The 21,441-nt window shown below is 40.5% G+C and overlaps 1 protein-coding gene and 1 long non-coding RNA gene across 3 annotated transcripts in view; one reads left to right on the top strand and one right to left on the bottom strand.

Moving 5' to 3' along the window:
- The window catches only part of LOC148883746 (uncharacterized), a 71,175-nt gene that overhangs the window by 15,274 nt on the left and 34,460 nt on the right, over positions 1-21,441 (top strand). Inside the window, exon 2 of the long non-coding RNA XR_016118458.1 lies at positions 211-307. This is a non-coding gene — a long non-coding RNA (uncharacterized LOC148883746). The remainder of the gene's footprint in view (positions 1-210; positions 308-21,441) is intronic.
- On the bottom strand, positions 3,040-20,256 carry vegfab (vascular endothelial growth factor Ab). 2 transcript variants are annotated; one of them, XM_089021887.1, is made up of 8 exons: positions 19,525-20,256; positions 16,994-17,036; positions 14,562-14,758; positions 14,116-14,192; positions 11,990-12,022; positions 7,598-7,672; positions 5,263-5,394; positions 3,040-4,382 (listed from the first exon to the last, which is right to left on the bottom strand). In XM_089021887.1, the coding sequence occupies exons 1-8, from the start codon at positions 19,576-19,578 to the stop codon at positions 4,361-4,363; spliced, it is 633 nt and encodes a 210-aa protein (XP_088878013.1). In that variant the 5' UTR covers positions 19,579-20,256; the 3' UTR covers positions 3,040-4,360. The 2 variants fall into 2 exon arrangements, with proteins under 2 accessions (XP_088878013.1, XP_088878014.1); XM_089021888.1 differs by lacking the exon at positions 7,598-7,672 and having other exon boundaries at positions 19,525-20,253.

Genomic DNA, 21,441 nt, shown 5'->3' with positions numbered 1-21,441 from the left:
CCAAATTTGTTTTGATTTTTTTTCCTTTTTCCCCCTATAACAAGGCCAATTTTGTGGCTAATAAACCGAGAAGACAGCTACTATTTGATTTAATTTAATTTTTTTGGATGGAGCCAAATGCCAGCTGCATCGTGCAACACAGCTGTGTGAAGCATTACACCAGCAATGACCCACAATTTGTATTTATTTTTGATCTCTTTTGCATTCCAGGAAACTAATTCATTAATTCATTTGATGATTCTTCATCGGAGAGATCCAGGATGTACCACACCTCTCACTCATTCATTCAACTACCAGGAAATATACGGTAGGAAATCATTTCCTTCTCCTTCATCTCAATTACTCTTTCCCCACCTGCGAAACTGATTATTTCATGAACTTGCATTTCATTATCCCCCGTCGCTCCTCCTCCCACATCATGACCCAACGAGAGCATTTTTTTTCTCCCTGTGTCACTGTCGGTCACAAATGTGGGGAGATATAGATTAAAGGTACGGTACGTGTGATGTGAGTAAGCACATATTATACCTGACCACGCCGCAAACACGCCTCTGAGCCGGGCTTGTTGCCAAGTCGTGATTAGAGGCTTTTATATCCGCATTGGCGCTCATTTACCTGCTGGGAAGCACGTTTACCGCCTCGGGTCTTGACTATTAGTCTCGCCTGTCGCCATGGTTTCCTGTGTCACAAACGAAAAGGTCACATTCAGTTTGGATTGGATTGGATTAGACTTTATTAGTTTTAGCAGTTTTCACAGCAGCAAGGTGATGAAAGGAAGAGGAAAGGAAGAAGAAGTAGAAAAAACAAAATACAGGAACTTCTGTAAAGGCAGCCACTCTCGTGGCGCCAATTTGAAGTCAAAACATATATATATATATAGGCAAGAATATATTTTCGGGGAATAATAGCCCAATTTGTTGAACAAACAACTACAAGGTGAACGAAACTGCCAGTTCCGTCATATAACATCACTAGGCCACGCCCCTTAAAGGCACATGTCCAAATCATCAAGAGCGTCTTTCCCGGAGCATTTTTTTTCCAACGGCATTTCAGTTCATGTGTACAAAGCTTTCTTCTTTGTCAATTTTTTAGGGAGGTATTGATTTTTAGGGGGGCAGTGAAAGCACATTTAGCAGGTCTTTCTGTAACAAGCCCTTTTATATAACATGTAAAACCCGCCAAACGGACATGAAACAAGCACAATGAAGCCATAACGGGCATCTTGCTCGCAACCCCGGGCCTGGAGCTGCCGTTAAATCACAGATTAAATGTTTACGGCATTCTTTTGGGAGTTGTACTCTGTGAAACCAAGAGGGCCTCCCGACTTTACTGGGATTATATGGTGTGCTTTATATATATGTAGGTATGCATTTAAAGAGACGGGAGATAATCTGACCAGGAAGCAGCCCGGGGTCGACGGGGTTTAGAGGAAACCGGTTTCAAAACAAACATGGCCAAAGATCTCCAAAGGTCCACTTAAAGCATATTCAGAAGGCTTAGATTGGTGCCATGGGGCCTGCAGATCAGCTACTGCTCAAGTGTTACTGAGCAAGTTGCTAATCCCGCAGCGATAACTACTACTTAAAATTAAATAAAAAAAGGAGTGAGCTACACCGCAGTGTAAATACTTTCCGTTTTATCACATCTTAAGGTGGTCAGGGCCAAAAAGGTCCTCTGTGCTGGCCTTAATGCAATCATTAGTCACAAATATACAGACAGTACATATGTATATATGTGTGTATGTGTGTGTATCTATCTATCTATCTATCTATCTATCTATCTATCTATCTATCTATCTATCTATCTATCTATCTATCTATCTATCTATCTATCTATCTATCTATCTATCTATCTATCTGTCTGTCTGTCTGTCTGTCTGTCTGTCTGTCTGTCTGTCTGTCTGTCTGTCTGTCTGTCTGTCTGTCTGTCTGTCTGTCTGTCTGTCTGTCTGTCTGTCTGTCTGTCTGTCTGTCTGTCTGTCTGTCTGTCTGTCTGTCTGTCTGTCTGTCTGTCTGTCTGTCTGTCTGTCTGTCTGTCTGTCTGTCTGTCTGTCTGTCTGTCTGTCTGTCTGTCTGTCTGTCTGTCTGTCTGTCTGTCTGTCTGTCTGTCTGTCTGTCTGTCTGTCTGTCTGTCTGTCTGTCTGTCTGTCTGTCCATATATACATATACTGTATATCTATAGATATCTATCTGTCTGTCTGTCTGTCTGTCTGTCTGTCTGTCTGTCTGTCTGTCTGTCTGTCTGTCTGTCGGTCTGTCGGTCTGTCGGTCTGTCTGTCGGTCTGTCGGTCTGTCGGTCTGTCTGTCTGTCTGTCTGTCTGTCTGTCTGTCTGTCTGTCTGTCGGTCTGTCGGTCTGTCGGTCTGTCGGTCTGTCTGTATCTATAGATGTAGATCTATAGATGTAGATCTATAGATCTATATATAGATCTATATATATAGATCTCTCTCTATATATATATAGACAGATATATATATATATACACTATGCCTCAAAGAGTTAAAAAAAGTTATTGATATTAGCAGCAAGTTGCCATTTTATTATTGATAATATATTGGAGTCTTCAAAGCTTGTGAAGTTCCCAACGGAAGGTTATTCAAAATTGTCCTAATGACTCACACTTTTCACATGACCCTCTCATCTGACGACCTTGTCGTAAAATGTCTTGCATGGGGGCCCAGATGCTATTGGCACGTCACGAGCCGCAGCTGCTCCCGCTGCGACGTTGCTCCTGGCATGACCACTCCAATATTTCCACTCAGACTTTGCACTTGGCAGTCACGAGGCAGCTCATTCGACTGTCTTTCATTGGGGAGGCGGGATAAGAGCACTGGAATTTATCCGGTAGATTTCAGAACCCCGTGAGAGTTGCAGACATTGTATTAAAAAAAAAATGTCCATCTCAGGCTGTGGCCATTTTGCCACTTTTAGTCATCTTAAAAATGTCGTCAGTTTTTTTCCGTTACCTGTTGGTTGATTTCCTCTTCCGAAAATTGTCATCCCATTTGTCTTTAGGCGTTGGAAAGAAAACACCACACAAGAACCGTTTTCTGTATTTTATATAAAAAACAATATCATTTGAAAATAAATATGCTTTACCGTTTTTTTTAGATGGACACATAAAAACAGGTTATTAGTGTCGGGACAAAACAACAAAAAAAGGAGCTAATAAATCAGGTTTCTAAGACTCACGGCGGAGATTTTTTTGGGATATATTTTGAACATGTAGTGGTGGTAGTATTATTTTTTTTGTAATTGTGTGTTGCAGGACGGACTTCCTTACATAGACCTCAATATTGATGCTAAAAGTTCAACAAACATGTTGCATATGCTTAATTTCGGTGTCCTCCTCGCTACAAAGGAACCATTTAGGGAATGTTAGTAAATATCTGATTTTTTTTCCTTCTATTTTCATGGTTGGCATTTTTTTTTGTTATGTGTAAAAAATAAAAACAAAATAAAAGCTCAGAGATTTTTTTTTGCCAAATAGGACAATCGCCGGGAGAGGTGGGACACAACACTGCATATATAAATAGAGCGCATTAAATATGGGCAATAAAATGAATACTGAAAAATACTCTATTACATTATAAATTACCTAGAATGGACTATGGCATGAATGGATAATATTAGGTATATACAAGTTCAGAGAGGACGTGTAATCAAAGCACTACTGCGTTAAATCCCCATTTTCCTGGAAAATAAAAGGAACCAATAATTTATAAAGCACTTTTCTGAGTCATCTTTTTCTATTTTTTCATGCGAGGCACTGGTTTTCCCAATGGAATCAAACTACAGTAGAGTTTTTCATTCAGTGGTTTTCTTATTTTCATGCCAGCTAAAAGAGGACACGCCGGCTCGCAGTCTCCCTTTCAAGTCACTCCTCGTGTCGTGCGCGGAAAGCGTCCACCGTAAGGAAAAAAAAAAGCAGCCGCCTTGAGGAAGATCCCTCACCCGCTTATCCTTGTCGTCGTTTCAAAGCAGTCTTCCATTTGCCAAGCGTTTTTTGTGCATCAGCACAGTAGACTCGCATCCAGTGAAGTAAAAGCAACAGGGGTGGTTAGAAGGCGCTTCCATCAAATGATGCATTGTTTTAGTCGTCTGATTGTGTTTTGTGTGTATTTTACTCTATTTTTTTTTTTTGTAGCAGCAAACAGTTATGTGCTATACTGTAGTAGATATACAGCGGGAGGCAAACTGTCCGTCTCTCTGTAGGTCCAAAGTGGAATGCTTTCCACAGAAAAAAAGAGCTTTCAGTTAAAAAAAAGGCAAAAGTGCTGTGCTGTGAAATATCCGTTGTATTACGTTCTAATAATAGAACGGAGTATTCCTTCATCTTTTGTGTGCAGTGCTCCTCCTCCCTCATCTTCTGGGCTTGTCACATCTGAACCCAAAAAGGAAAAAAAAAAACAAGTCAGGCACCCATTTTTAAAATAAAACATAAAAAAAAAAAGAAATAGGTAATGTTTAACTCATTCACTGCCAGACGATGTGCAAAAATGTGTCCACTCCATTGCCAGGGTTTTTGTCATTTTCATTCAAATTGCAGAACCCAGAGAATATTGTGTTTTAGGACAACATAAACGTTCAACGCAGTGTATGAAACCTTAGACTCTCTTCTTTAATCATAAAAAAAGAGTTAGTTCCTAACTTATGTGGGTCTGTAGTTATCTGAGCTTGAAATGGGGGCGGCTGTACAAAATACAAAACATATTGGTTTATATAGCGCTTTAACAAAAGCTGAAGCTGGAACAAAGCGCTAACATGGACAAAAGGCAAATGCTTCCCCCTAAGGGGAAGGAAAAACATTGCAAGAGGTCTGACCAAAGCTTGAAACGCACCCCCTGCAAGAAAAAACAAAACCCTAACAAATTTGGGAATGGCGCTCCACGTCATGCTTTTCAATTCCTGAATAAATTCGGGAATGGCAGTGAATGACTTCCTCCTCCCCCAGTCCTCCTCCTGCCCCCATTAAAGACACTGAAATAAAATGTATTATTATTATTATTATTATTATTATTATTATTATTATTATTATTATTATTATTAATTATTAAATGTTATGGAGCCTTTTTTTTAACTGATGTTCAAAAAAAAGTGGACAATTCGGAGTAAACTCTCGTGTGCAATATAACGAAATACAAGGACATGGAATTATTTGTCCCATGACTATATTGTGCAGAAGCAAAAAATTAAATCAGACAGGACAACGATTATTTTGTTGTCTTTTTTCCCGTCCAGCGTGACTTGAAGATCACTCTCACCTGCAGGTCCTCTCATTGAGCTCTAGTTGGCGATCTTTGCAAAACTCGTCGGTGTGTTTGCAGGAACAGCGACAGGTTTGCGGATCTTGCAAGAATAAATGCTTCCTTTTTTCTGCGCACGGCTTGCAAACACTGGAGACAGAGACAGACGGACGGACAGAAAGAAAAAGAGAGATTAGGTGATGAAGATCATCAAGAGTGTTACATTACCGCACTGAGCTAACGGTCACCCGTCCCCGTGTCATACGTTCGAGTGTCATCTTGCAAGATTTTGCATAGCATGTGACAGTCTGGCTCGTATTGCACACAGGAAAAAAAAAATGTATACCGTAAAGTAAACCTTCATACCCCTTGAACGGTGAGGTACAGCTTACCCCAGACTTGCGAGTTTGAAATTATAAAATTGACAGAGTTTGTATGTCAAATCAACTTTTTTCATTGTAAAGAGTAGAATTTCCAGTAATCCGTTCTGCCAAATTTATGTTTTGGGTTTTTAATGATGAAAAATAGCATTGTACAGTTGACGTCAGTTGTCCCGTTATCAACCTTGCTCCCTTGAAGCCCCAGCTAGACTTGCCACTTGGTTTTGTCACTTGAAATGTATCAGTAGCAAGTGGCACTTTACAATACAATACATATTGATTTATATAGCCATTTAACAACAGCTGAAGTTGTAACAAAGCGCTTAACATGGACAGTTATCATATACCGGAAATAAAGCGGTCACACAGATAGTAGAAAGCACCAGGGAGTAAAACCAAGATAATGTGCGTAGATTCGCAAGTCATTCATATTCCGTCAAATTCAATGCTACGGGTTAGCATTGGAGGCATCACAAAGTTAAAGTCGGTGAGGTGGAAACGTAACTTGATTATCTAAAAACTATCGTGAAACAAGACTCAAGAATCTACTTTGTGCGTCTATTTTTCAATTTATTGTCAAAAACAAGATGGAAGGACTACTCCATGGAAGGACTACACAAAATGGAAGGCAACATTGTGGCGAGACATGAGATTGGTCGGCGACAAACGCACACGAAAAAAAATAACAACAAAAAACAAAAACAGTGCTTTGTACACAAGAAACCTTGTTTACAAATGACCCATAGGAAACGGAAAGGAAATCACCAGATAGCTTTCATCACTCATATCTGAGCATGACATTAAAAAAGTACCAGCATTGTGCGCAAAGGACACACGCACAAAAAAGATGAAAAGCACAAAGAGGGCAAAGGAGACAGAAGCGAGACACAGCAAAGCGACTCAGACTAAACACGGTGATTACGATCCCGACGATAGCGGCGCGGCATCAACAACGGCGAATAGTCGAGGCGATTATTCCTACTTGTCCGTTATCGTCCATCTAAAGTGGAGACGTTACGAGGAAAATGGACCTGTGCTTTTACTTTTCTTCAATGACACATCGACACAGTTGGGAGTGACGCACAGAAATTTGATGTCCAATCCGATCTTTGTCCTCACGAGTAAGAAAATTCAACGCGCAATTTGAATTGCTATTCAGCAATTTGCTATTTTAGTCGGGAAAAAAAGTAATTCTACAAAGGCGCTCGAGATTTTCTATTATTGAATCATCTTACGAGTGAGGACGTGGATTTTAACTCATTCACTGCTATTCCCAAATTTATTCGGGAATTGAAAATGTGACGTAGAGTGCCATTCAGGATTTTTTTTCTGATTTTGTTTTTTCATGCTTAGGTGCCAATAAAGCACTGGTCAGACCACTGGCAATGTTTTTTTTTCCCCAGCATTCCCCTTTGTTCCATGTTAGCGCTTTGTTCCAGCTTCAGCTGTTATTAACGCGCTATATAAACCAATATGCATGTATTGCATTTTAGTATGGACAGCCGCCCTTATTTCAAGCTCAGATAACTCCAGACCCATTTAATTTAGGTAATAACTGTTCTTTCTGATGAAAGAAGAGAGTCTAAGTTTTCTTACGTTGCATTGAATATTTATGTAGTCCTAAAACTCAATATTCTGTGGGTCCTGCAATTTGAGTGAGAATGACAAAAACCCTGGCACTGTAGCGGACACATTTTTGTATATTGTTTGGCAGTGAATGAGTTAAGATGGAGGCAATGGCTTTTCATATTAACGTTACGGCGAAACACTAACAGCGACATACGATTGATTAGTCTGGATGGATTTATTGAGAGGTTAGCAGCGTATAGCAGCGTTATTAAAACGGCCACGTTAGTGGCATGCTAGCATATTTCGGGCGTTAAAAAGGGCACATGATCTCCTCCCAAGCCATTTTAATTGCGAGAAGCAAGACACTCAGGTGCAGGTAGATGGAGAAGGCGGAGCTGACATACGCATCGCCAATTGTTATGTCTCGGTTTTTCTTTCGCTTTCTTTTTTGGCCTCTAGCTGGGCCTCGCCTGGATTGTCTGGAAGAGAGAGAGCACAACAATGCAGAGAGAGAGAGAGAGAGCGTGAAGCGAGTGACGGATTGGACAGCCACTTTCTGATGTTTTTTTACAAATTGAGTCAAGGCGGCGAGATTTATTTATAGGCTGCAGGTTATTGAGCGTCTGCTGATTGACACCGCCGTCAGGTGTCAATCATCAGACAGCGGAAAGCGCGTCTACGGTCTTCCCTGTAGGTGGCGGCCCGTTCGCCCCGCCACAGGAATGTGTCAAAAATGTGTGCGAGTAGACTTTTCCCACGTTAAACTAAAGTGAGAATGGGATTTTGTTTTATGGGAATATGAGAATTTGGGAGGGCGAGGACGATGCGACTGGTAAGGATTCCGAAACACATGCGGAACAATGTAGCCTCCTGTCTGCACTTCCCACATAAATAGCGGAACGGCGTGAACCTAAAATATTCCGCGTGAATGAGTCATTTATTGTGTTCTATTCTTTAAAAAAACAGATTAAATACATAAAACTCCCCACATGAATGAGAGATAATAAACTTCCTCTGGACCACATCAGTCAAGCCGAGTCTTAACGTTGTTATTGATTCAAAGCGCAACACAATGGGAACAAGCTCATAAAGGATTAGAGGCTTAACAAAGGATGCACCTGGGGGCTTTACATGTGGATGTTTTTTGCTTCGTGCGCATTTTACTTTCAAGCATGCAAAGACCCTTTAATGAAAGAAAATTCTATAAGGCTTGGAATTTATCGCATTGCCCAGCAGCATTATTCTTATATACAGTGATACCTTGGCTTACGAACGTAATTGGTTCCCAGAAAGTGTGTGTAAGGTGAAAAGTGTGTATTCCAAACATTAATTTCCCATAGGAAACTATTAAAATGAGAATAATACGTTCCCAGGACCCCATAAAACATAATTTTCAACTAAATAAGCCTTGAAACTACAGACAATATACCTTATTTTATGTATAATAAATGTGCTATAGTATTGTAATTAAAGACATAAACTGTACTGTATAATGAAGTCATTTTATTTACCTTTGTGATGGTCGTTGATGGCTTGAAGGAATGGATAGCTTTTTGCATTAAGTGTCTCAAGGAGCTCTGGTTTGTACATCTTAGAAGTTGTGATATTGCAACAGCAACAGATGCAGGCACACACACAAGAAACCTCATTAATAGCTGCTTCCCTTGCTTGTATGTCCACTTCAAATTATACAGATGGCTTGTGCGGGTTATTTGTGGAGCCTGATTGATGGTATATTTTAACCTTGCAGTCTACACTTTCCCTTTGAACTATCAATAAAGTTGAAAGGAGTCCACATTTCACTGTTTTCTATCCATTTTGTCACCATTTCACTTTTTTTTTCACTCTAGTTTTTTTTGTTTCAAGCTCTGTCGTCTCCCTTTGTGTGTGTGTGTGTTTCTGTTTCTGTTACCCCTCCCCCCCGCTCACTGCTGCGTGCGTCCCCTCCTTCCTCTACCACGGATCTTGACCAATCACGTGCGGCTTTAACCGAAGACTGGGGGCGGGGAATAGAGGGAAAAAAGTTGGTTGCCATTTCAGGAGCTCCAAGAACCAGCTCCTTCGCGAACGACACATCACTCATTGTGGCGCTCTGTGTGTTTCCCAAAAAATAGTTCGTATGCCAAGATTATATTCTCGCAAATTTAACGTTCGTAAGGTGAAAAGTTCATTAGCTAAAGCGTTCGTAAGCCAAGGTATCACTGCATGTGTATCGCAGAATAACCCACAAAAAAAGCAACAAACTAGTCTCATTTGCGGTCCGTAGCACTTTTTTCCTTCCCAGTATCATTATAAGATGATAAATATCCATTATCACATTTCCTCAAACAGTATCTTGAGATACTTGGAAGCCTGCCTAAAAAGTCTAGCAGCTTAAACTATGAACCAGACTGCACTCGATTTATCATTCGGGTGCAAAATCTGTCCTTGGTGGTGTGTTTACATGAAAAATGTTTCTTCCTTCCAGTTGTCATGACTTGACAACGCCATTTTGAATAATTGTGAAATCCAATGTATTTGCGAGACCGACTGCTTCTTCCCGACCTCTCACATTGATCACTTGAGTCACGGTACTGGCAAACGTACAACAAAACAAAAAACGAAAGGCAACTCGGGTTGAATGACCGCGAAAGTGTCGTTATTGTCGACCACAAGCCACTGTGGGACAGCTCATAAACAATCAAGAGGAGGTTAAAGAGGAGAACATCACCCCGCCTCCGCTCTCCCGCCACTCCCGCCGGCCTAAATATATTAACAAGCGCTCACTCGGGAAGTTGTTTTAACGGGTTTTTCTCAGCTTCTGATGCCGTCGGTCTCAACTTGAGCAAACACCATAAACTCCAGCGGCTCTTCAAAACGGCCGCCGCTATCTAGATCAGAGCGAGCGAAGTGACGGGAGTGAAATGGATGCATAGGAAGGGAAGAATGTCGATCTGAGATAGGGGCGATGGGAAGAAAGGCGTAAAGGTCAGGCGTGGCGAGGGCAACAAACTCATTAAGAGTCACTTATTTACCGCCGCACTTGAAAGGCGGCGTAAGCTTTGTGATGAGGCCATGTTGTTAGGAATAAAAATGAAGGGTGTAGTAATAGACTGTTCATTGTGTCTGAAGCAAAAGGGACTGCACTACCCAGGTACCACCTGCAGAGGTGCTGCTGAGTTGCATGTTGACTGATAGTTTGGATTGGATTGGATTGGATTTGCCTTTATTAGTCTCGCAGTGGAGAAATTTACATTTCACAGCAGGAAAGTTGTGAAAGAAATGAAAGTTTGACTTCAACGATGAATATTTAGTCTTGTGTTCTTCAGGGATTTCAAGTGCACTGTCAAAATATTTTTAGGAGTAGTGTATTTTTCGAACTCCAGAAAGTGGGACAAATTGGACATTTTTCCGCAGAGACAAAATCAAAATTTCTTTTTAATTGTTGTTAAAGAACTTTTTTGTTCAATGGCCATTTTTTTAGATTTGAAAGTAGTTGGAAGTGCCAAAAATACCGGAGTCAGTGATTTGCTAAATACAGGGTGACCCAAAAAGATGCGTAGTACGCCTTGCGTACCCATGAAATTGTGGCTTTAATTAAAAACCTATTTATTTCAAATTACAACCACACATTATTCAGTTTATGGAAGACCATTCACCAGAGTTTCAGCTATTTCTGTAAATTTTTCGTCAACTTATAACTTTCCCAAGATGTGTTGCAAATGTCCACCATTTTGTTGCAAGCAAACCTGTACTTGTCTGACAAAGTTGTCAATCACTTTTACACACCCCTCTTTTGGGAGAAAACATTTCTGCAGTGAGGGACTCAGTAGGACGCATCTTTTTGGGTCACCCTGTATATATACAAACTCCAGAAAGTGGACCAAATGGGAGATTTTTCCACGCAGACGAAATCAAAATTTTCTTTGAGTTGTTATTAAAGAACTTTTGTGCTCAATGGCCATTTTTTTTATTTCACAGTAATTTTATTTAGCTAGCTATCTAGCTATCTAGCTAGATATATTTTTACAATAACTGTGGTTTTTGATCAGAAACTGATGCTTTTGGTGCCATGCTCTACTGCTGTTGGCTAAAGAATGAAAATAAAGCGCCTTCCTGTTCTCTTCTATACATTACGTGTTGCTCGAGCCTAACCTTTTAGACGGTTTTACTTTATTTTCGTTTTATCATACAGTACCGTATTTTCTGGTTCATAAAGTGCACCCAAAAGCCTTGATTTTATTCAAATGATGAACCTGCGCCTTATACGCCTGTGCGCCTAATATGTGAAGTAATATTGAACCACAACAGGTCTCACAACGACTGTCAGCAGCCCCCTACTCCATTTCCCCTGTCGAAGAAGTTGTACATAACCCAAGCCTCTACTGTAGCGCCTTAAAATGTGGTGTGCCTTACATTTGGAAAACCTTTATTATATCAGTATATATTATATTTATAACACTTTTTTCACTCATTGAAGGTGCGCCTTATAGTCCGGTGCGCCATATACTGTATATGGAAAACGTTTGAAAATACACCATTCATTGGTGTGCACCTTATACTCTTGAAAATATGGTAGTTAACTCCTCAAGCTAAGAACTGATATAACGTTTCTTAATACAAAACCTGCGCTGCGGCGAATGGTTTGACAACCCGCATTCGCGGAATTACAGCTCGTGTTCCACTTTTGGAATGAGCAGATGCATCAAAATGGCCATCCTTGTGAGAGAGACCCCTTTTTGTGTGCGCGGACGACAGTGAATCTCTGCTTATTGTTCAATTCGAGCATTAAGGTTGAGAAGATACTCTGTACTCACTTTTCTCGCAGCTCTTTCACTTCTTTCTTTAACCTGAAAGCGAGGAACAGTACAAAAAAAAGATGTTAGATGCATCGGTGTTGTCTACGGATGAAACGTCAATGTCATCCAAATATGTCGCCCGACAAGCTTTTACTTTGAAATGACCTTTTGTTGCGCCGTTAGGGTGGCAAGGGCACTGGGGGGGTGGTTGTTTCACGGATGCAGACAAGCACAAAAGCAGGTCTCAACGCCTCCCGCTGATAATGCTTTGTGGTGAAATCTCTTGTTGGGTAAAAGTATGAGGAAAGGCGCCCTATTTCATTCTGCGGGGTCATGCACTGTGCAGGAGTTTTGAAACTTTTATTTTTGCGGGGTGAGGGTGGTCACATTTCATCAGCGTGTATCTAGTATCATGTATTGATCTTTAGTTAGTGTTTGGATCGTTCATCATTAGCTTACTTGCTATGTCCGAAAGAGTTTTATGTATTCATTTAGTTATTTATTTTTTTCTGTTTACAGACAACAGTTATTAAATGGCGGGAGAACGGTTTAAAAAAAGCAAGGACGCTCACATCGAAGCTGCTATCAGCCACAGCTCGCGCCCCAACCCTCACACATAGACCTGCCAATGTCACACGTGTGCGTGATCAGTAAACTTTTCACCCACATTAGATAACATAAGCAAGACATGTTGACCAATTTTAGTGTCATCCATCCTACGGGGACGGGCTAGCCGGGTCACATATCAACAGAAGTACGTCTGTGTAAGCTCTCAGTCGTACAGGAGTGGTCCATCGATGAAAAGGTTTCTTCAGCCGTCATCTGTACTTCTTTGAAAGTGTCTGACATTTCATTCCTCATCCGAGAAGCTTCCTCAGCGAACTACCAGCAACATTTTAATTAGCTGACAAAGCTTCTCGAGAAGTTTCCTCAGCAAACTACCAGCAAAATTTTTGTTCGCTGACAAAGCTTCTCGGATAAGGAGCGAAATGTCCGATACTTTCAAAGAAGTACAGATGACTGCTGAAGAAACCTTTTCATCGATCACCAGCAGTATGACAAAAACCATTCCAATTTTAAAATAGACAAAATGTGTGTGCTCTTAATAATGTCATTTCATCACAAAACATCTGATGCATACGTGGAACTGTCGCGGCTTGGAATTGAAGCGGATTTACGCGTTGACAGGAGATGTGAGACAGTCTCTTTTCGTCAATGGATGCTACAGCTTATATATATATATATATATATATATATATATATATATATATATATATATATATATATATATATATATATATATATATATATATATATATATATATACACAGTAAAGTCTCGTTATATCGATATCGGATATATCGATAGTCCCGGTTATATTGATACTATTTCTATGCACGCACGGAGAAAATTACATGCAAACAGGGTCGGATATATCGATAGTCCCGGTTATATCGATATTTTTTCGGACTCCCTTGAATATCGATATAACGAGACTTTACTGTATATATATATATATATATATATATCCGACTTTTGGCAATAAATCATTTCCAAACTCTTTGAATTCAATTGGATCATTTGTCAAGCACAGCTGTAGATCTCTTACGCCACGCCGCCTGGGAATCACAAACTTAGAGGACATCCCTCCTGAGAGGAGGTTAAACAAAATAAATAAATAAATAATAATAATGCATCTCGCAGCTGTCTAAAAACTCTGGTGAAAGACTTATTAGTTGGAAAGGAGACATTACTTCCGAATGACTCGTTCTATCGTCTTAGAAGATAATGAGCCGGTCAAACCACATTTAACAGAGTAGGGGGTGTGGGGTGGGGGGTTAACGCGGAGTATTTGGGTAGCAGCTGCACTAATGTGTCTCCGTGCGATGGAATGAGGATAAGCCGGCGCACATGTATGGGGAACGTCTACTGGGATACGCTTCAACCTGCAACGGGCTTTTTTATCGCGAGCCAAGAGAAGGAAGCAGACGATACTGAGATATGAATCTAGCAGACCTGTCAAAAGGTTCGGATGCCAAAGAAGGGGGCTTTGACATTTATTTTCATTGTTTTCTTAAAAAAAAAACACACACACACATTCACATATTTTAGCCATGCCAGTGTGTGCGTGTAGGGGTTCTTACCTACACTCGCATGCGCTGTGCTCTGTAAAACTCATGAAGATATCATTTTGTTGCCTTTGGGTTTTTATTCTTTTAATCTGTGGAGGGGTTAAAAAAAGACACACAAAAGGGTTTTAGCCACTAGGGAAAATGACAAAAGTCAAACAATCACAGAATGTGCTTGCACTCTACTTATTGTTTCATCCCCAAAAAAGATTTGAAACAGATCTAGAAACACGCCGGATATACTTTATGGACTATTGTTGACAAATTGGAGCCACGATAATTGCCTTGTTGAAAAACCACAACCAAAGCGCATCTCAGTGTCCAAAAATAAACATCCCGATTCAAGTGGAATGATTTAGCAAACAAAAAAAAGCCGCAGAATACAACATAACCCCCCCAGAGCCTCCTCCCTTCCCGAACCAAAATGGCTCCACAAAGGATGATCAGTGAAATTGCCAGACCTCCATGGTCACATTATAGCTTGACGTGGGCATGCACTGCAGCGTCTCGTCGTTGCAGCAGCCGGCGCAGCGCGTCAACACCACGCATGACGGGATGAAGATGTGCTCCACTTCTTCGGGGTAGTCCTGCAGGATCTCCACCAGCAGTTCCCGAGGCTGACACAAACTCTTGTTGTACACCTCCATCAAGGGGATCACTGCGGAGGCAGGTGCAAACAAACTAGATGTAAAAAAGGCTCACGTTTTCCTTTTTTGGTCATGTGAACGCCTTTTTACCCCCCTCGGCCCACCACAAAAGTGGAAAGAAAAAAACGCTTCAACGGACAGTTAGGACAGCGGAAAAAAACATTGGGTACTTGCACACTGTGAGAACCAAGACAAGGGCATGGAAAATCCTACTGGACCTTACGCACCCTGCTCACCACCTTTTCCAGCTACTCCCCTCTACTCCATGCACCAACTGTACAATTGTTATCATATATCATTCTACCACAGACCACTTCAGCTCTGCTTTATACTTTTCACAGTTGTTCCTGAGCGATACCACTTACCTTCCATACTTAGTTGTCATGTTTTTTACGATGATACTAGTGCAGCATGTTCTACCGGAGACAAATTCCTATTAACTATCTAGCTAGCTCGCTATCTATTAGCTATCTATCGATCTTGCTAGCTAGCTATTAGTTATATAGCTAGCTAGCTATTTGAGCCATGAAACATTGGCTATCTAGCTCGCTAGCTATTAGCTATCTAGCATTCTTTTAGCTAGCTAGCTTTCTATCTTTTGGAGTTATTCCGGGTTGAGTGAACGCTGCCACATGTGTGTATTATTATTATTATTATTATTATTATTACACATCTCAAATGTTCTACACACTTGACCAATGAAGAGGATTATGATTCTAGAAAAAAAAGTTTATTTGGGAAAAGCCATTTCAACCTATGTCCAAGGCAGCAAAAATTGTGAAAATCGGATGAAGTTAGCAAACTAGTTATGCCTACACCCTCCTCACACAAGCATGGCCGCTTTAGAGCGCCTTGTTGTTGTTTTGTAATTCAATGCACCAACATTCCAAAATCGGATGCTCACATCCATCGCAATCAGAATCTCTTTTTATAATATTTACTTAAGATAATGTATCTTTGCTCATTTGCTTCATCTATTGTCCGTATAAGGTGTGTATGTTACCTCACACATTAGCGACAAAGCTAACAAATTGCATGAAGCAATTTTCAAGGCCTTGTTTTCATCACAGGCCACATGGCAATTTATGACTTTTTATGACCGCAATATAAATGAAGCATATTTTTTTGGGGCACTGCATTTTTGTTCATTCTCTCTTAGCAACACATCTTCACTCATTTACTGCCATTCACAAATTTATTCGGGAATTGAAAATATGACGTTCGAGCACCATTCCCCACTTTTTTTTCTTTCATGCTTGGGTGCCGATACAGCGCTGGCCATGGCCTCTGCCAATGTTTTTCCCTTCCAGAAGGGAGCAGCATTTTCCCCTTTTTTCATGTTTGCGCTTTGTTGCAGCTTAAGCTGTTGTTAAAGTGCTATGTACACCAATATTGTATTGTATTTTGGACAGCCGCCCCCATTTCAAGCTCAGATAACTCCAGACCCATCTAACTTGGGAATTAACTCTTTTTTTCTGATTAAAAAAGAAAGTCTAGAGTTTCTTAGGCTGCATTGATATTAATATATTCTGTGCGTCCTGGAATTCAAGTGACAATGACAAAACCCCTGCATATGCAAATGACTTTTTCAGATGGATACGATCTATTTACAAAGGTCCCGCAACTTAATTAACGAATTGATTGACAGATTCCCATCAATTTAAAGCCTTGTGTGAATTTACCAACAGCTGGCAAAGCGCTCAACTCAGCCCTTCGAGACACATACCGGACTCGCCGCTTCCAAGCTATCAATCTGAGAACAAGTGAGCAGAAAACAAGCCTCGGGCCGCCAATACAAACACTGACGCCGGCATATGAAGAATAACTACACATTTCCTTCCCCATTACAAAACTCCATCTCTTCCTAAATCGGATTTGGCGATGCTGGGATTGAAGGGGGGAAAAAGGGGGGCGGCAGTCCATTTCTTTCGATAAAAATAAGTGTGGTGACGGTAACATTTCCCCCAGTCTAACCTCAGAAATAAAACAAATGTGGACAAATGTTCTGAATGTGTCCATTTGAAAGGCTTTGCATAGGAAGGGGGGAAAGTGGCCACTAGGGGGCGAGCGTGTGCCTGCACTGCAGAACTTTAATACAAGCAGGTCTAAATACAATAAATCTTATTTATAAAGCGCTTTTACAACATCTGTACTCTCTCGAACATCCACATTACCACACACACACACACACACACACACACACACACACGCATTGGTTCTGCAAGCGTCTACGATTGGTCACCTACCGTCATGTGGACCTCTCTGCGTTTCCCTCGGTAATTGGGCACTCTGCAGAAAAGGAAAAAAAAAAGTAGAAGAAACAGGTCAAAAGTGAGTTGTGCAAGGCCTTATTGCGCAAAAATATAGATTTACATTCAGCGGCGGAACCCCCTGAGAGAACAATTTCTACACATACGCACGGCATTACCTGAGTGAGTGTTCAATCTGTTACGATGATAAATCTCATATGCGCTTACATAAAAAACAGTATTCAGTTGAACTTATTCACTGCCATTCAGGAATATATTATGGAATTGAAAATATGACGTTGTCTGTTTTTTTTCATGCTTGGGTGCCGATAGAGCCATGGCCTCGGGCAATGTTTCTTCTTTTCCACTAGGGGGTAGTGTTTCCCTTTTTTCCATGTTAGTGCTTTGTTCCAGCTTCAGCTGTTGTTAAAGCGCTATATAAATCAACATGTATTTTGTACAGCTACCCTCATTTCAAGCTCATATAACTCCAGACCCATATAATTTAGGAATTAACTCTTTTTTTAACTAATGAAAGAAGAGAATTTACAGTTTCTAACACTCTATTGAATGATTATGTACAGTAGTCCTAAAACGCAATATTCTGTGGGTCCTGGAATTCGAGTGACAATGACAAAAACCCTGGCACTGGAGTGGACACATTTTTGCACATCATCTGGCAGTGTCTGAGTTAAGGATCTTCAAATATATGTATCAGCCTTATATTTCGACAAGTAAAAGTATGTGACATGACATTCCCCTGACAAATGACTCTGACTAACCCGAGAACACAATAAAACAGGTTGGAGCATTTTGCTCTGACAATTGGCAACCTGATTAAAACACTCCCACGTGGACCTTTTTTTTCTTTGAGAATAATGATTGCCACAGTGAGTCGTGGCAATGTGACCTGAGCTTGGTACTGAACGTGGCAAACTTTTTACAACCCCATGCACTCGTCAAGTGCGCAGATTTCGTAACCTTTAAGGACTGCTGGCTGCGGTCATTCCCATTAAAAGCCGGTAAGAATGTCAACCAACCACCCACACACACCCCCCTCTACCTCTCCGTCATCCCCTTTCACTGCTTTGCTGCATGTGTGTGTGTGTGTGTGTGTGCGCACTCAGTGGCACTGCACAAAAGGATTACTGGCAAGTTTCCATGGGTGTGCAATACCTCGCTCATGTTGTGTGAGACGGCAGCACTCGGCCCCAATTGGACTTAATGAAGAAGAAGAAAGGGGAAAAAAAGTAATTCCTGTTGAAGGGATATAGACCCCGCCTCTTCCGGGTGGCGTGAGAGAGACAGAGAGTGGGGGTCCAAACCCACTCACTCAAAACACTGGGATGGGTGTCAAGCTAGGATAGGATTCCACTTTGTATTTCGGAAAGGGGGATTTGACGGGGGGTTTAAGGATCCTTCACTTTTATAGCATGATTGTCATTTTTGAAATTTGATTTTTGTCCCCCTCCCCCTGCTGCCTCTATCTTTCCTTTGCTTTAATTGATGAAAATGTCATGCACTAATGACCCAAGAGCAGAAAGTACAGTAAAACTGTAAAGTTCATTGAGTTCAAAAAGTGTAGCAAATTCAGCACAATTACCGTTCTGCTTTGTAAAAATGATTTTTGTTTTCCAAATAATGTTCCAAAACCACTTTTGTCAATAAAGTACATTTTTTAAAGATTGATTTCCATATTCAGGGACTCATAAATGCATAATATGGCTCTACCACTGGGGACTTGAAAATTACTGTTCACATAAAATAACGATAATACATCTGTATATATACAAAACGTTTTTTTAAATGTCTGATTTATTTAAAATATAAAGGACACATGTGTATTTCAGTAATGCCACAATTGTAAAAAAAATATATAAACATTTTAACATAAAATAAACAAATTATATATAATATTATATAATATAGTATTTAAAACTTTAAAAATATAACATTTATAAAATAAGAAAATAACATGAAAACTCAGCAGAAATATAAAAAAAATAATTATTAAAAAAATGTTTTATCTCTGATTTATTTAAAATATAAATTTCATGTATGAATTGTAGTAATTCCACAATTCTAAAAATATGTAAAATATTGATATAAAAATAATTATACATATTATGATATAATATAGTATTTAAATCTTCTTTTAAAAATAAAATATAAAATAAGAAAATAACATTACAATTCAACAGAAATATTTTAAAAAATCTTGTTTTAAATTCTTAATATTTCACCTTATCTCGACAGTCACTAATGATATTTATTGCATCATAGTTTTTTTCCACTTTTATTTTGGGTGGAATTCATATGCATATCTACTATGGAAAATATATATTAAAACAATCAAATAAATATCACAAAATAAGTATGAAATGTGTCAAATCATACTAAAAAGATTTAAAGGCCCTTGAACAATTCAGAAAGAACACTCCATGTTGGCAATTTGCTCAAAGACCAGTAACGACCCCAGGCAAGGTCATGTGACGTGTTTCCTTTTTTTTGACCCCCGGTGGACTCACCTTGACAGCCGACAGCGTCAGAAATAATAGTGTCAAACTGTCAATAAAGTTCATGGTGTTGTCAAATCCAAATCCGGGCGAGGTGTCAGAATCCGCGGCGGTGCTGTTGGGGGCCGGTGGGCTTCGCGTCCATCAAGTTTGCAATTTACAAAAACACGACTATTAGAAAGGCGCCCTTGGGGGGTCCGTGGGTGCCGCGTCCATGTTGGTGGCGGCGTGCAAGGGGGGGAGAAAAAAAACCCTTTTGCGCACAAAACGCTTCACTTGTCGAGCAATCCTCGGGGGGCGTGAGGAAAGGGGGATCGGGGGCCACGGGGACAGGGGTAGGGTGGGGGTTACTATCCACACATTACACACAAACACAGAGAGGCGCAATCAGGAACGTCTCACATGGTCCCGCAGCGGCGCGCTTTCCCACATTGGCCCAGAGGCAACATTACGCACCGAATAATAATCCCATGCTTGTTGCGCCACAGTGCCAGTCAAGTCCGCCGTTCACACGGCGCCTCCTGTACCTCCTTCGACTTGAATCCAATCCACGTTAAACGCGCGGTGGAGGGTCGGGACGTGGTGGGTTTGAGAACCCTTGTATGCTCCGCTTTGACGTCTCCTTTGCGCGCACTCAAAGTGAAGTCAGATGATCATCCAAGAATCCGGACGCGTCCAACGCTCCAACTCCAACTGCGCTCCACACTGTATGCGCGTCTGCGAGTGTGCGTGTGTGAGTGTGAAGCCGGTCGCTCGTGATTGGGGCACATGAAGTGTGGGCGTGGGGAAAGGTGGAAATGAACAAGAGCGACGAGTCTAAAATTGAATGTCATTTATCAAAAGTTGTGATTACTTTTTTTCATCAGTGGAGATACTTTTTAAATATTTTTTTGATGATGTAAACATGTGTCTTGCCATGACATTACGTATTTGCAAACCAATGGTGTCCCACAAGACATTACGTATTTGCAAACCAATGGTGTCCCACAAAGCTCATACTCAGTCCACATCATTTTTTTTTGTTTCTTGAACTTATTCACTCCCAGACGATGTGCAAAAATGTGTCCACTCCACTCCAGGATTTTTTTTTACATTTTCACTGAAATTGCCGCATGAGAAACCTTAGACTCTCCTCTTTCATCAGAAAAAAAATAGTTAATTCCTAACTTATATTGATCTGGAGTTATATGAGCTTGAAATGGAGTGGCTGTCCAAAATACAATTCAATACATACATACAATTGGTTTATATAATGCTTAAACAACAATTAAAGCTGGAACAAAGCACTAACATGGACAAAAGGCAAATGCTGCCCCCTTTTTGAAGGGAAAAACATTGCACGAGGTCTGACCAGCACTTTTTTCAGCACCCCCGCAAGAAAAAACAAAACCTGAACAAATTCAGGAATGGAATTTCGGGAATGGCAGCGAATGAGTTAAACATGCATGGTGTAATTATGACTCGCCGAATGTTCGCGATAGACTACATAGATCAGGGGTGGGCACTCCTCGTCCTCGAGGGCCACCCTCCTGCATGTTTTCCAAGTCTCCCTGTTACAATACACCTGATTCAAATGATCAGATAGTCACCAAGCTCCGTGCAAGCCTTACATTGAACCTGCTCATTTGAATCAGCTGTGTTGCAACAAGGAGACTTGGAAAACATGCAGGAGGGTGGCCCTCCAGGACTAGGAGTGCCCACCCCTGACATAGATTATGATTTATGGGCATTTTTGTTTTGCCTCTATGCTGTAGGACGAGAAACACACTTTATTTATTGCATTATTATTAGTATACATACATCAATATATTTCAATGGTGATGTGCCATGAAATGTTTTTCAATGAATGCTTACCTCAGGCAAGTTTCTTAATAATAATAATAATAATAATAATAATAATAATACATTTTATTTATAAGCACCTTTCAA

The sequence above is a fragment of the Hippocampus bargibanti genome, linkage group LG19, assembly GCF_051943395.1.
Source record: "Hippocampus bargibanti isolate YZ-2025 linkage group LG19, ASM5194339v1, whole genome shotgun sequence".
NCBI lineage: Eukaryota > Metazoa > Chordata > Actinopteri > Syngnathiformes > Syngnathidae > Hippocampus > Hippocampus bargibanti.
This window is presented reverse-complemented; position numbering and strand designations above follow the sequence as displayed.

What these genes read in the sequence shown, in the direction of transcription:
- vegfab (XM_089021887.1), bottom strand. Translation starts at nt 19,578, where the DNA reads ATGAACTTTATTGACAGTTTGACACTATTATTTCTGACGCTGTCGGCT. An exon ending in TGACGCTGTCGGCTGTCAAG is followed by an intron (nt 17,037 to 19,524) that starts GTGAGTCCACCG and finishes CCTTTTCTGCAG; the next exon opens with AGTGCCCAATTACCGAGGGA. An exon ending in GCAGAGAGGTCCACATGACG is followed by an intron (nt 14,759 to 16,993) that starts GTAGGTGACCAA and finishes CTGCCTCCGCAG; the next exon opens with TGATCCCCTTGATGGAGGTG.